Source organism: Megascapheus bottae, chromosome 9 (assembly GCF_031878675.1).
Source record: "Megascapheus bottae isolate mThoBot1 chromosome 9, mThoBot2.hap1, whole genome shotgun sequence".
NCBI lineage: Eukaryota > Metazoa > Chordata > Mammalia > Rodentia > Geomyidae > Megascapheus > Megascapheus bottae.
In genome coordinates, this window is record NC_143517.1 from 40,658,238 (window position 1) to 40,673,606 (window position 15,369).

A 15,369-nucleotide genomic window follows, 5' to 3' on the forward strand; every position below is an offset into this window, starting at 1 on the left:
ATTAAGGATCTACACAGAGCCCAGGACCACTGTCTTAACAGTCCACAGGAGCTTGAACAATTTTCATTGCTGGTCACAATTATACCATGCACGTGGTATCACAATTGTTAGGGATTGTTATCATTTATAGATTTGCACGTACAAAATTAGATCTATTAAAAATTAAAAGGATGTATATTGAGCTGATTCTGCTCAAGTTTACTCTACCACTTGAGCCATGTTACCATTTCAAGCTTTTTATGTGATACTGAGGGATTCCTGCATGCTTGGCAAGCACTCTACTACTAGGCCACATTCCCAGCCCCAAACCTCAAAAGCTGGGTGTGGTGGCTCAGGCCTACAATCCTAGCTACTCAGGAGGCTGAGATCAAAGGATTGCAGCTCAAATCCAGCCTGTGAGATTTTTATCTCCAATTAACCACCAGAAAACCAGAAAGTGGTGTTGTGGCTCAAGGGGTAGGGAGGGCCCTATCCTTGGACAGTGCCCAAGCCCAGAGTTCAAGCCCCATGACCAAGAACAACAAAATCCTTAGAAGAAAAACTTTCAGGGAGCCAAAAGAAACTGTTTTCCATAGAAGTCAACCCATTGAGGTTAGTTATGTCTATAGTTGGAGAAAACAGAAAAACTACTGGGCACATTGATTTCAGACACACAACAGTAGACTAGGTTTCAAAATAACTGAAAAATGAGGGGCCGGAGTTTGGCCTAGTGGTAGAGTGCTTGCCTAGCATGCACGAAGACCTGGGTTCGAGTCCTCAGTACCACGTACATAGAAAAAAAGCTGGAAGTGGTGCTGAGGCTCAAGTGGTGGAGCCCTAACCCTGAGAGAAAGTCCAAGGACAGTGCTCAGGCCCTGAGCTCAAGCCCATGACAGGCAAAAAGAAAAAGAATCAGTCATGCTCAACTACTTAACAATGAACATTTCAGTAAGGCAGAGGTCGGAATTTAGGTCAATCGCAGAGCAGCTCACTGTGCACAAAGCTCAACCCCCTTTGGTAACTACTTTTAGCTTTTTGTTACTTAGATTACACCAAAGCCAATAAATACTATCTTCCGCCTCTTCTCTATGAAGATCTTTGGATATTAAGATTTCTGGACATACCCGTTAACAAAAAAAGCATACCCATGCACTGTTTAAGGAATTTTATTAAAGCAAGAATTTTATAATCCAAATTACGTTTCCTCGCACAGTTATCAATTCTGTTACTTAGAACTGACATCCTGAGCTATTCCACAGTAAAGAATTACAAAATTAAAGAAAGGAATGCTTTAAATTTTTGTACTTTGCTGAAAATTCTTTTTCCCAGGGTCTATAAAACATTAATTTGTTTTTATATTTTACTATTTTTTTGTAGTTTTTTTTTGTTGTTTTTAAATCAAGTAATCTAGGACTAGCACTGCTTGCTAGACCTGGCATTTGCTCGGTACATAAGGTTCAAAGTTTCCTTTCCTTTTTTTATTTATTTTATATTTTGCAATGTTTTTTTTCATAATATTTAAGTTTTTCGATGTTTAGATATTTTTCTTCGGTGAAGCACGAGTTTCTTTTCATGGTCCCTGATCAATCTGTAAACAAAAGGAAAAAAATAAGGATATTGGTACTTGTCTATAGAAAATTAAAGTACTTAGCAAAAATGCAGTTTGCTTAATGTTTCTGGAACACAGCCTTACTCATTTCTTTGTATACTAGTACCAGAGGGATTTAACTCACTTGGCTTTTTGCTCAAGGGTGGAGTTCTACTTCTTGAGCCAAGAGTTCAACCCCAGCTTTTTGCTGATGCGTGATAGTGATAAAGAATCTCAAACTTTTCTGCCTGGGCTAGCTTAGAACTGGGATCCTCAAATCTCAGGTCTCTATGAATAGCTAGGATTTTAAGAGTGAGCCACTAGCGTCTAATTAACGCCTGCATCACAGTGGCTGCTTTTGCACTGTGGCAGAGTAATTCTAACAGATATAACACGGCCCACAAAACCTACCACATTTCCTATCTCATCCTTTAGAGTCAATTCTCAATTCTGATCCTACCTATACCTGGCTGTACAGATACATTATCCTGCTTGCTGGAATAAAGGACAATAAGGCAGAGGCTTCAGGGCAGCTGAGGAAGTTGCTATTCTATCAAAGCCAATGCCCACTAAATAGAACTACACCATACAATCTGTAAGTGCTGTTATTTAAATGTGGAGGCAATACTACAGTAATAAGTGGATTCCTTTATCTCTGTCTACCCCTCTGTAGTAGCAATATATTTAAATTACTTTCAAAGTGAATTTTCGCTGTTATGTTTCTAAGTATCCTCAGTTAAAACAAAAAAAGATGGAGAAAAAGTTGAAAGCAATGATCCAAAGAAGGCAAGAACTCACTTTTAAACAGTTGGAACACCAGTGGCACTGTTAACTGCTTTCTGGGCAGCCTCTTTAGCTTGGTGGGCTTGTAGTACAGCTACAGCTTCATCAACCTATAGGGGCCAAAAGGGAGTGACTGAAATAATTTCTAATTGTGACAAATTTTCACCCAGGACAAACTCTCATCATTCCATCCAGGTCAAAGCATTTTCAGGGGCACTGAATAGATTTCAATACAGGTTCCACCTCCTAACATACAAGTGATATGAGCATGGGACAAATTGTTCAGTCCTTTGATGCTTCAGACTTCATAAAAGTCACAAGTTATTGTGAGAATATACATATGATTTTAAAGCTCCTAGTACTGTGTCGACTCTATATAAATGCTTTAGAGACAAACTCCTATAAATAGAAGTTTATTGGCTGTGAATATAACTCAGAAAAGGATATAAAAGCTGGTTGATTAAGGTTGTAACTAAGGATGTAATGCACCAGAAAGTCTGTCTACTTATCTTCATTCACAGCCCTGAGGAGTTCAACCCCCAGCATCACCAAAAATAAAAATTAAAAAAAGAAAACACATTAAGAGGTACCTGGACAAGTAACAAATTTATACTACCTTAGAACGCAGAGACTCTGGAGACTCAAGCATATGAAGTAGTTCTGAATTATCTATCTCCAACAACATGCCAGTGATTTTACCAGCAAGAGTAGGGTGCATGGCTTGGATAAGTGGAAACAGCCTTTCACCTATGAACAAAAGCCAAAAACTCCTTCAATCAAAAATACTGTTGGCACTTAACATCATAGCATCTGTGCTAACCCACAATCCCACTATTTTCTCATTTTTTCATGGGGGAAAAAAAAATCAGGGCAAGATCTGCTACAATTATATCCGTGCAGTATTAGTTTGCGAAGTCGTCAATACCAGTTAAGTTGGTAAATATGTACCCAACCAAGTCAAAAGTTGTCTTCAGGGGTGGGAGTGCGGGCTAGCGGTTGAGTGACTGCTAGCCTGGCATGCAGAAAGCCCTGGGTCTGATTCCTTGGTACTACATACATTGAAAAAACCTGAAGTGATGCTGTGGCTCAAGTAGTAGAGTGCTAGTCTTGAGAAAGCCCAAGGACAGTGCTCAGGCCCTGAGTTTAAGCCCTAGGACTGGCAAAAAAAAAAAAAAAAAAAAAAAAAAAAAAAAAAGTTGTCTTCAATTTCTTTGTTCAATACATGGAATGAAGTTTGTAAGTAATGCCTACCACTACCTTAATCCACAATCAACACTTTTTTTTTTTTACTGGTTTCCCAGAGCTAGTCTATCATATTTAGATTCTGAATCTAGGTGCATCTTTTCAGTCTATGTATGTTTTAGCCCTATAACTGATAAGGTGATAACAAAGATACCTACCCAACATTTGCTTTTGCTCTTGAGGGGGGGCAGATGCCAACATGGAAGCAGTCAATGGTTCCTGGCCTTGTACATGGACAGCAGGCTTGATAGGAAATAGAAAAGATAGTAACTCAATTATTTTCCAACATTTTCCTTTTATCTACACTACACTACAACAAAAATCCTCAAGATGCCACCCAACATGGGGAATGAATGTCTAATTTCTTAGAAGATGTAAGAAATGAAACACTTTTACACGTTCATCAACTACCAAATTGTACCAGTCAATGCAAGCTCCTATAACAAGAAAAGTCCTTCCTATCTTTAATTTCAAACCACAAATTAACCATTCTTATAAATAAATGATCAAACTACCTGTTGCATGGTAACTTGTGGCTGTGCATTAAGATGTTGCTGAGGATTGCGGACACCTGCAGCGTATTTATACTGGGGAACGGTGCGGACAGCAGGAGTGGCTGCAGCAGCAGCAGCTGCAGGACGTGGACCCATTGTTTGTGTTGATGTGTTCGCTTAAAAAGAAATGAAAAACAGTTAAACATGTTTATTGCGCTATTTCAAACTCAAGATCAATCTAGGCAGAAAGGATAAAAACTTACCAACACGCTGTGTGGACATGACTCGTGGAACCTGGGAAGAAGCTGGTCTCATAGTACTAAATGGTGGTCTAGGAGCGGCTGGGCGGATAGCACCGGGCATATTTTGGAATGCTACATTTAAAGATACAAACATTAACTAGAGAAGCTCAGGGAAAATAATAAAATACTTTTCCAGAGCTGACATTTGCACAACAGGTTAAAAGTGACCAAAGATAAAAATTAAAGCTGAATTTCAAGCTTGCTGTTTTCTCATACAGCCTTTGTAAATAAAAACACTCACGTTATGACAAGTATCTAATAGCTGAGATATGAAACATGATGCAATCTCAAGTGCTCCTATAATCCAGCAGTGCTCCACACCTATAATGGAGCTACTCAACAAGGCCAGCCAGGGAAAAACCTAGTTGAGCTCCCATACAGATAACAAAATCAAACAAAACAGACATGACTATCTCATTAAAAATGGAGCACTTTGTGTGGTGTGCACACCTGCGGTCCCAGCACTCGGGAGGATGAGGCAGAAGCGGTTCAAGACCAGTTTAGAGTATATCCTAGCACAAAACCGAAAATGCTACAGCTTACGTTTTGTAACCACAAATTAGGGAGATCAACCGCTAATTGAACAGGGAAATAAACAGCTAATTTTCCGGATGCATATTTTAAATCTAATTCACAATCTTAATTAATAGGCTTACGATGAGGTCTGGCACCCTGAGCAGTCCAGCGAGGACTTGGTCTTAGTTGAGCAATTTGGCTAGGAGGATAGTATGCAGCACGGTTCTGAGTCTGCCAAAAGAAAGCAAATAAATCTCATTAGCCTTTTACTAGTTATATGTGCTCACCTCACAAACCATTTTACCAAATCCTCCTAACCCACAAGGATCCCCCCCCCATTCTGTATTAACTTATAATGCATAAAATAATTAGCAATATAAAAATTTACCTGTGGGATAGCTGCCATGAAGTAACCTGAAGGAGGTGCTGGCTGGTAGGGGTTGATTACAGGGTTGGGCACAGCTCGTACACTTGCCATTCTCTGCATATACTGGTTAGTGAGGTGAGCCTGGCGCTCTTCTTTGCGCTGAGCTAAAGCTACATATAGTGGCTTTGTGGCCACAATTCTACCATTCATTTCTGTAACTGCTTTAGTGGCTTCTTCTGGGGAGGAGAAACATACAAACCCAAACCCTTTGCTTCGACCACCTTCCATCATAACCTAATAAAAGAAAAATATAGAAACAGTCACAAAGAGAGGGCATGTAGGTGAGACATGAAAGGGGTGACACTCATCTAGAAACACTGCAGTCCTAATCTCCCCTCAACTACCATCATTTTGTCATCACTTTGTACCAACGGAGTTCATCAATTCCCTTATATTCAAGTATCAAGGTCAAAATACAAGCATATATTATCTTGGCCAAACAAGAGAGCTAGAACCACCGTAAACTAATCTGCTCAACTACCAAGCTCTTAAGACTGTCATCATTTTGTAGCAACCTTGAGTTCATTAATTCCGTTATATTCAATTATCAAGGTCAAAATACAAGCACATATAGAAAAGCAGGCTCAAGAGTCATTCAGCCTCAACATTTTATGTATTTAATTCAATGCTAGATTTGCAATACTCATTTGTGATGTCAGAGAAAAAGTTTGCAAAATAAAAGCAAAAGACCAAATGCTTCCCCAAACTAATACATACACAACACATTCAGAGAAAAAGCAAAATTAGTAAGCACATCATTACATTTTAAAAAATGTTTAAGATGTGATATCACCTTGAGGAAAGCCCAAGGACAGTGCTTTGGGCCTTGAGTAAGCCCTAGGCCTAGCAAAAATAAAAATAAAATTATAGCCCTCCAATAATTTGCCTCTATAGACAAAAAAAAAAAACTATTGTTTAAAGAAAAACCACTGAACGGGTTAGACTGTAGCTCAGTGGCAAAGCGCCTGCCTAGCAAGTGCAACATCCTGGGTTCGATCCCCAGTGCCAAAAAAGAAAAGACAAAAAAAAAAAAAAAAAGTATTGCCATCACCAAATGCAGCCTACCTTAGACAAAGATTAGAACAGTTAAATATCTGCACAGAGGCAAACCTTTAGGCTACAACATCTTATTAAAATGAGGCAAAATTTTGGCTTCTGAAAAATAACTGAAAAGAACTGTTTTTTTTTTCCAGAAGAGAACTGCAATATAGAAAACACTCCATATACAGGGATTATCCCCAAATCTTTAAAAACTAAAAACTTAAAACCAGCCTTGGCAAAAAAGATACCTCATCTCACTAGAAATTGGGCATGGTGGAACATGTACATTTCCTCCACTATGCAGGAAAAGGAAAGGAGAGACTGTGCTTTCAGGCTGGCCTGACCTGGGCACAAGGCTTTATTTGAAAGAGTTTAAGCAAAAAAGGGTAGGAGTAGGGCTAAAGTGGTACAGCACATTCTTAGCAGGTGCCTTGAGCTCAAAACCTGTCAAGATAAAAACATTTAACACAAACCCTCCCAAATCATGCTTGTACCTTTGCACTGGTGATTGTACCAAATGGAGAAAATTCTTTCCGGAGACGCTCATCATCAATACCATCATCAAGATTTTTCACATAAAGGTTAACACCCTAAAAAGAAAAAAGAAACTATTGAAAAGGAAAAAGAAAATCAGTGCTACCTGAGCATACCTCCTATTAATATTTTAATTTTAGCCCATGCTTCTTTCCCACTTTCAAATCCTCAGTTACCTGGCAGTAACTGAAATGAATGTACAATATGTTTCCGTATCCCTGTCTTATTTTGCTTGTTCAATTAAAAATGAACCTGGTATCTGGTGATCCTATCTTGCTTCATCTGCTCAAATTTGCGCTTAAGTTCCGTCTGTCGTTCCACTTTTTTCTGAGCTCGACCAACATAAATTTGTTTTCCATTGAGCTCCTTTCCATTCATCTCATCCACAGCCTTATAGAAATCACAAAAAAATTTCATTAGTAATTTACAACAATAAATGTTTATTTCTTCAACAGTAAGAAAAATTTGTTCAATTACAAAAGCTAAAATAACCCATTTCAGAATTTACAGACCCGGTAGCAATATAGGATTCTAATTTATATCTTAAATCCTATACATAAAATACAAACTAGTGAAGTAAGTCAGCATGTTCAATATCCTGGTGTATATATACATGTATAAATCTCAACTGCGTGCACCCCCCCCTCCAACTGAAAACTACAGAAAGATGGCACACCACATTCAATTACTTATACAGGCTTACTTTCTGTGCATCTTCATGCCTTTCAAAGCTTACAAATCCAAATCCTTTGGATTTCCCACTTTCATCAGTCATTACTTTCACACTTAAGGCAGGTCCTAAAAAATTTTAATTCAAAGTTATTCCACACATTTAATCTGCACATTTCAACATAGAAAAACAAAGCTGGGGACCGAGAGTTTGGCCTAGTGGTAGAGTGCTTGCCTAGCATGCACAAAGACCCTGGTTAGATTCCTTAGTACCACATATATAGAAAAAAGCCAGAAGTGGTGCTGTGGCTCAAGTGGTAGAGTTCTAGCCGTGAGAAAACCCAAGGACAGTACTCAGTCCCTGAGTTCAAGCCTGGGACTGGCAAAAAAAAAAAGAAAAAGAAAAACAAAGCTGCAGGGGAACAAGGACAGGGAAGGAATAAATGGTATGAAACAATTCCAAGCCTTCAGAAAATTCTGCAAACCTCCCATACTTTAAAGGCTCTTTTACACTAAGAAAGCAAATACTTCATTCTCCCTAAGAGATCTTTCTTTCTTTTTTTTTTTTTTTGGGTGGTCCTAGAGCTTAAACTCTGGGCCTGGGCACTGTCCCTGAGCTCTTCAGCTCAAGGCTACAACTCTTCCTGTTTTCTAATGGTTAACTAGAGATAAGAGTCTCTGGGACCATAGTGCATGGGCTGGCTTTTGAACCAGGATCCTCAAATCTCAGATTCCTGAGTAGCTAGGAACATAGGCATGAGCCATACAACCAGCTCTTTCTCCCAGTTTAAAATGTTGTACACTAAAAGTTTTAGTCTCAAGAACTATTTTTTGTGTCTATAGGCACAGGTATTTCCACTTTGTAGGCACAAGAGATAAACAGAAAAGCCATGGAGAATTTAGCATGACCTTACTCATTTCCCTAGCATTTTCTTTGGGTCAACACTTTTTCTTATCTTTGCTTTGCTTTAAGGTTTAAAATGACAGACTATCATGGTAATAAAAATACCAATTATTATTTGAAGCTCTCAAAAAAGGCCATTTGTATTAGAGGAAGAGCAAAGAAAAGATGAAGTAAGGCAAAATCTCCAACAAAAATACACCAAGTTTACTCTTCATCTGTTACCCTTTCACTTCTAGAGGCTATCTTCATTCAGGTATAATAGTTACTATGGAAAACAAGGAAAAAGCATTTTAAAGCCTGTGGATTTGAAAAGGTCACACCAAAGAGCATGAACTGGAAAATCATGATCTTTGGCTTTTTTTTCAAAGTCCTCATCTTAAACTGCTTAAATATGATGCTAGAAGACTGGACAATTATGTAAGTTGGCCAGCTTGCTGAGTCAGATCCATACTTCTGATGAAATGGGATCTACATGTATGTAAGTCTAGCAGCTTACTACAGCAAAACAGATTTTCATGTCCCAGTTTGAAGAGTTCCATGATTGATACTTTGCAGTCTAGCTTAATTAAAAAAAAAAAAAAGGTTGTTTTTTTTTTTTTGGGGGGGGGGGGGGGGTTTCCAGTCCTGGGGCTTAAACTCAGAACCTGGGCACGGTCCTTGAACACTTTTGCTCAAGGCAAGTGGCTCTGCCACTTGAGGCACAGAACCACTTCTGTCTTTTCCTGTGTTATATGGTACCAAGGAATGGAACCCAGGGCTTCATGGATGCTAGGTAAGCACTCTACCACTGGGCTTCACTCCAGGACTGAAACAAAGTTTTCAAAAGTTAAGTCTCACCTCATCTTTTTTAAAGTATAAAGTACTAGCCAAAATAAAACTATAAGCAATTACTCAGACCTTCCAAGTGTAAAAATTTAATTCAGACACATTACCAAACTTGCCAAAGAGTTCCTTAAGGCGCTCATCATCCATATCTTCTCCAAAATTCTTGATGTAAACATTGGTGAATTCTTTTGCCCTAGCTCCAAGTTCTGCTTCTCGTTCCTTACGAGACTTAAATCGTCCAACAAATCTAATAAAAATAATAAACTTCTTAACCACAATCACAGTGCAACAGTATTTCTTTTTATTAAGTGTAAGTTTAATCACTGTTATCTCCAAGTGGATTTCACTTTACTTGCCACCCCTAAAATAGGAATTAAAACTTCCTAACTCTGTACTCTAGCATATAATAAGTAGCATAACTACAGTATTACCAACAGCATAACTTAAAAAAACTTAACTTCCCCTAATATCACAACAGTATTGTCATCAAACACTGCAATACAAAAGCAAACAGATATGTCTTCATAATCACTCAAATCATTATGGACATATCTCTGGTTCAGAAATATTAAGATACTTGCATCTTTCTTTTTAACCTTCTATGTTATTAGTTTTACAAATTCTCTCAAAGGGAGTATATTTTGCTTAAAGACAGATAAGCATTCAACTGTGAACTACAGGTGAAATAATTATTACCCTAAATTATCTAAAGCAGAAACATTTCAAATTTTGAAATATCTGCAGAGATTACACTGGTTGCAAATTCTTAATCTGAAATATGCCCAAATCTCCTTTGATCACTGATGGCACGCACTCAAGAGTGTCAGATTAGGAGCTCAAACTGAATGATAAGTAGCATTTCCCTCATTTTGAAGGTGAACTAGTTCCTTGAGATACTCTTGCTATGTGGCCTAGCTACAGGCTGACCCAAACTGAGTGAGCTCCTACTTCAACCTTATGCATGCCTTGTTACAACTGCAGATACATGCATACTACATTGGCCTGGCAAGATTTTCCATTAATTTACTGGCTTTCTTATAGACTTAGTATGATTTTTTAAAAATGTATGTATTTAAAGTCTTTCCTTCATCATGAAAGTGACAACTCTTTCACATGGTAGTGATTTATGGAACAGTAGAGTTAACGTAAGTACCTCATAAAACTAAACCTAACCTATATGCCACTGTGGTTCACAAAGCAATAAGAACTCTCAGCCAGCCAGGCGCAAGCCTATAATCCTAGCTACTCAGGAGGCTGAGATAGCAGCCAGTCCCAGCAAGAAGACTGAGACTGGAAGTAACCACCAGAAAACTGGAAGTGGCGCTGTGGTTCTAATGGTAGAGCACTAGCCTTGAGCTGAAGAGCTAAGGGACAGCACCCAGGTGGAGTTCAAGCTCCATGATGGGCAAAACAAAAAACATCTCTGACAGTTAAAATGACCTGATTTAAAAAATTTACCTAAAGAGAAACCCACAGATTTAAAAGAAAAAAAAAATGAAGTCAAGTTTCTTAATGTGTGCTAACTCAGGAATTTGGCTTCATTTTTCTGTTCTATTAATAAATAAGTTGCAGCACTATCACCAGTACAGCCATGTAGGTTAGGCTCTGAATTTGGAACAGAAGGTAGTAGCCAGCACTCTGTCATAACAGGTAAACTCTAATTCAGATTCCTGAAAAAATGTAATGGGTGAAACTTTGCTTAGCAAAGTTTATCCTTGGTTCTTTACTTCATTTACTCTGATAAAGGTCTATATCCCTGGTTTAACCATCTTGTCTCCTTTTGCTCTGAATGCTGAAAAACTGTTTAATTTGTATGTAGCAACGAATATGGAGAAATATTATAATAAAGCCTATCAAGTATTGCTTATTCATTTTCTGGTTGTATCTATTAGGAACACAAGTAACTTTTAAAATGAGCAGATATGGAATTATTATACTTACACTTTGCGATCATTTAGAAGCATCCCATTCATTTTTTCAATAGCTCTTTCAGCTGCTTCCTGTGTCTCAAAATGTACAAATCCATAGCCCTTGGAACCATTTTCATCACAAACCACCTAAGAATAAACAAAACATATACATAGATACTCATTATTTCCTAAGGATTTAAAATTCTTCCAGTGGTTGATGCCAATTTGTTAGTTACCCAGCCCTGAATATTTGGGAAATAGAGACAGGAACTGCAGAGCTGACACTTTAAGGACTAAACTAAGAGAAGCTGAACAACACAAATGTATACCTGTCACATTTTTACTTACCTTACATGAAAGGATGTTACCAAAAGCAGAAAATGTATCATACAGTGCTTTATTATCAATGGATTTGTCCAAATTTTTAATGAATATGTTGCCCACTCCACTTTTACGAAGTGATGGATCACGCTGAGACCACATGATGCGTACTGGCTTGCCCTTTATAACATCAAAATTCATGGTGTCCAAAGCACGCTCCGCTGTGGAAAGAAAAAGAGATATTTTCAGAGTTTGGGTGAGTGAATACTACTTCAAAATCTTAACTATTTACTCTCCCTTAATTGCCAAAGTGAAAAGTTTCTTTTTGTTTGAGTCTACATAAACCCCTAATTCTTTTACATACAGCCTGTTTAATGAGCAACAACAAAAGACTTAACCGATTGTTGGCAAGCTGAAAGCAGCTTCCTGGCTATTTGATCTAGGTCACTTCATTGTTTATCACTGTTAACATTAAAGATTACTAGCATTTGGTTTCTTGAAATTGGACAGGGAAGGGGGGAAAACCAAGAGTGGGGGGTGGGGGGTAGGGTAATGGGGACCAAGACATGTGGAAGGGTATCAATGTATGTGAATTAATGCACTTTCTATCTGGCAAATATCATGTAACCCTTTTATTAAATACAATAAAAAATATTAAAAAAACAAAGATTGCTAGCTCATTTTCCTAACAAAGTTCATGAATTATTAGGGGGAATTATTTTCATGGCATAACTTCCTATTATGTCATACAGCTAATGTAAGAATGGACATGTTTCTCTATGAAGTAAACACTAAACTAATTAATATACTCTTAAGTTCACTTTTCAAGATCTGACAAACTAATTTCATCTTAGATCATTGGTTTAACGAGTTTCTTACTGAAATTGAATGTTTGATTATCACTATATTCTAGAAATGGGAACTTTCACTTTATAAAAAGAACTAGTTAGAAATTTTGTCCCATTAATTTATTATCAATTAACCACAGTGACCACACCTAACTCAGCTCCCTGAATGTTTTTTAAGGTGACTATGCTTGAGTTTCTGAAAGCTAATCCAAATCCACTGATGTACCAACAAATGAAAAATAAAGCCAGAGCTATGGCTCAAATGGTAAAGCACTAAGCGTGAGCAAAAAACGCTCAGGGACAGCACCCAGGCCCAAGTTCAAGCCCAGCACCAGCCAAAAACTTTTTAAAAAAAGGAAAAACAAATAAAAAAGAACGCCTACATTGTACATAAACCAAGTAAATGAAAAAGTTTCATTTTCTAGCTATGATATTTCTCTACTGGCATAAAATGGCAATATTTAAGTGTACTGTAACCATGGCAACATAAGTTCAACCTCCAGTTCCAAGGAACTGGAGTTAAAAGATGTTAAACTTTAGAATGCCTTCAATCTTCAGGCTTTGATTACTTGTCCTAAAGTTTTTTCCCTAGTAATACTAAGTGGTAGTCCAGAGTTGAGAACTATTAAGAGGTTTTATCTGGAATGACTGTTCACAGGGAAAAAAATCTGCAGTGCAGTTTTACAACTTTGGATAGTATTGCTCAGCATAGCCTGCTTACCTAAAACCTCACAATCAACTTTAGCTAGTGAAAAATTGGTCATTAACTCATATTTTAGGATGCTTGGTTATGTATCCAAAACCCTGAAGGACCCCCCCCCCCAAAAAAAGGTGAATAACTGAAGCTATCTTCCTAAGTCAATTGATCATGGCAGCTTATCAGGCCACAGACCTATTTTCTCCAGTTTTGTTTTCGTGAACTACTTCAAACAAAAATGTAAACTCAATGCGTTTCTTATGTACTGAATCACTCAAGATCTCACGGGCACTCTGAACCACTTTTTAAAGTAAGGGAACCTTTAATTCTCCCGAATGGACAGATTACGTGTAATGGTCCAGTTTGGCTACACGAAGGAACATTGAGGGCACCAATTAACATATTTTTTAAAGAAAAACCTCCTGAAAACCACAGGCATGACTTCTGAAAATTGTCTACTAGACATGTAATAAAACACACACACACATATATATCGAACTATCAGTATGACCACACTAAGTTCTAGTTTGATTTTTAAATAGGTCTATAATTACGGTGCATGTTGTTAGAGCCAACTCGCCTTCTACAGGGTCTTCTTTCACATCCCTTCCTCCCTTCACCCCGCTGGAAACGCCAGAGAAATGGCTCGCGCAGGGGAAAACCCCGGCACGCACGTGTCACTGGTACCGTCGGCCTTCCCGAGGCCATCCGTCAGCGGGAGGCGTCATTAAAGACGGGATCGCGAGGCCCGGGACCCCCACACCACGCGGCGCCCTAACTTTACTCCGCGGCCTCGTGGCTCTCACGCCCGGGAGGCCGGGCCGTCTAGCAGGAGCAGGCCTCGGGCCTGTGAGGTTACAGGGTTCAACACGTGGTATCTTTCGAGCCCGGAATCGCCACTTCCTCCCGAGGCCGGGGCGCCGGCCGGAGCCCAGGACGGTGGGAGTGCCGCCCCCTACCACCCGGGAAGGGGGGCTCGGCGCCCCGGAATGCCGCAGCTTCTGGCGGGAGCGCAGGGGGAGAAGCGGATCTCACCCACCCTCCCAGCGCGTCATCACCCTAAAGTTTGAGAACGACTGAGGACGAGAAAATGGTCGCAAAGGAGGAAGTGGCTGGGCAGCATGCGACTGCCGGCTGCGCGGTCCCCGCCGGCCCGAGGATCGCAGCTTCTGGGGACCCGGTCGGAGGTCCCGGAGCCCGATCCTCTCCCCGCTGGTCCCGGGGGGAGGGCTGACATGCCCTGCCGCCCCCCCCTCCGCCCCGGGCCCGCCGGCCTAGCGGCCCTCCGTGCCGCCCGCGCCTTATGGCCGCCCTCCCGCTCGCTCGCCGGCCTCCGGGCCTGGCTCTCACCGTCCGCCGGCTGCTGGAAGTTCACATACGCGTAGCCCAAGGAGCGGCGGGTGATCATGTCCCTGCAGACCCGGATGGAGAGGATGGGCCCGGCCGGGCTGAACTTCTCGTAGAGCATCGCCTCGGTCACGTCGGGGTGTAGATCCCCCACGTAGAGCGAGGCCATGGGGTAGCTGGGGGCGCTGGGGTTCATCTCGGCACGGCTGCCCGCAGGGCCACAGGCCGCGACCTTTCCGTGAGAGGAGAGCGAGTGCTGGGGCCGGGGGCCGGAGCCGGGGGGAGGGGAGCGGGGGCGAGCGCAGAGGGACAAAAATCAACCGGAATCGACGACTCCTCAACGGCCGCGGAGCCGGGGCGCTTCGCTGCCGCCGCGGGGTGGCCGGCTGCTGGCTGGGCGAGAGGCTGGCGGCGCCGGGTGCGGGCGGACGGGCGGGCGGGCGGGAAGGCCTTGGTCTCTGGGTTTCTTCTTGGAGCTGCTGCGGGGCCGCGGGCGGGCGGGCGGGCGGGTCGGTCTCGGCTGCTTCACCGGGTTATTTTATAAAAGAGGAGGAAGGGAAAAAAAATAAAAGTCTCCGGCGGGGGAGACGCGGATTTTTTGTAAATTTTTTTTGGGTTTTTTAAAGGATTTTTTTAGATTTTTTTTGGATTTTTTAATAATAAATGTGTGTTCCGAGCCCGGAGCACACACTCCGCACTCTCAGCACTAACCGCCGGGGAGAAGGGGAAGCACCGCCTCCTGCACCCTCTACTTATACCCCCCGCCGCACTCGCCCCGCCCCGCGCGTCTGACGCCAGGGCCCTACGCGAGCGTCAGCGCCGGAGGAGGCGGAGGGAAGAGAAAGCAGGAGGAGGAAAGAGCAGAGAGGAAGGGAGAGGTGGCGGCGGCCGCAGTTGCGGGTGTGGGGGTGGGACTAGGGCGGGGCGGGGCTTCTGCGCACG

General features: G+C 41.1%; 1 protein-coding gene across 2 annotated transcripts; it reads right to left on the reverse strand.

The window, feature by feature from the left end:
• Positions 1-1,129: 1,129 nt before the first annotated feature.
• Positions 1,130-15,326, reverse strand: Pabpc1 (poly(A) binding protein cytoplasmic 1). Of its 2 annotated transcripts, none has more exons than XM_090339151.1 (15): positions 14,431-15,326; positions 11,563-11,756; positions 11,246-11,361; positions 9,421-9,551; positions 7,610-7,704; positions 7,159-7,296; positions 6,867-6,962; positions 5,293-5,565; positions 5,045-5,135; positions 4,350-4,460; positions 4,108-4,262; positions 3,751-3,835; positions 2,967-3,097; positions 2,366-2,460; positions 1,130-1,567 (listed from the first exon to the last, which is right to left on the reverse strand). In XM_090339151.1, exons 1-14 carry the CDS (start codon positions 14,621-14,623, stop codon positions 2,368-2,370), a joined length of 1,902 nt encoding a protein of 633 aa, XP_090195277.1. In that variant the 5' UTR covers positions 14,624-15,326; the 3' UTR covers positions 1,130-1,567; positions 2,366-2,367. The 2 variants fall into 2 exon arrangements, with proteins under 2 accessions (XP_090195277.1, XP_090195276.1); XM_090339150.1 differs by having other exon boundaries at positions 9,412-9,551; positions 14,431-15,325.
• Between the last annotated feature and the right edge of the window lie 43 nt (positions 15,327-15,369).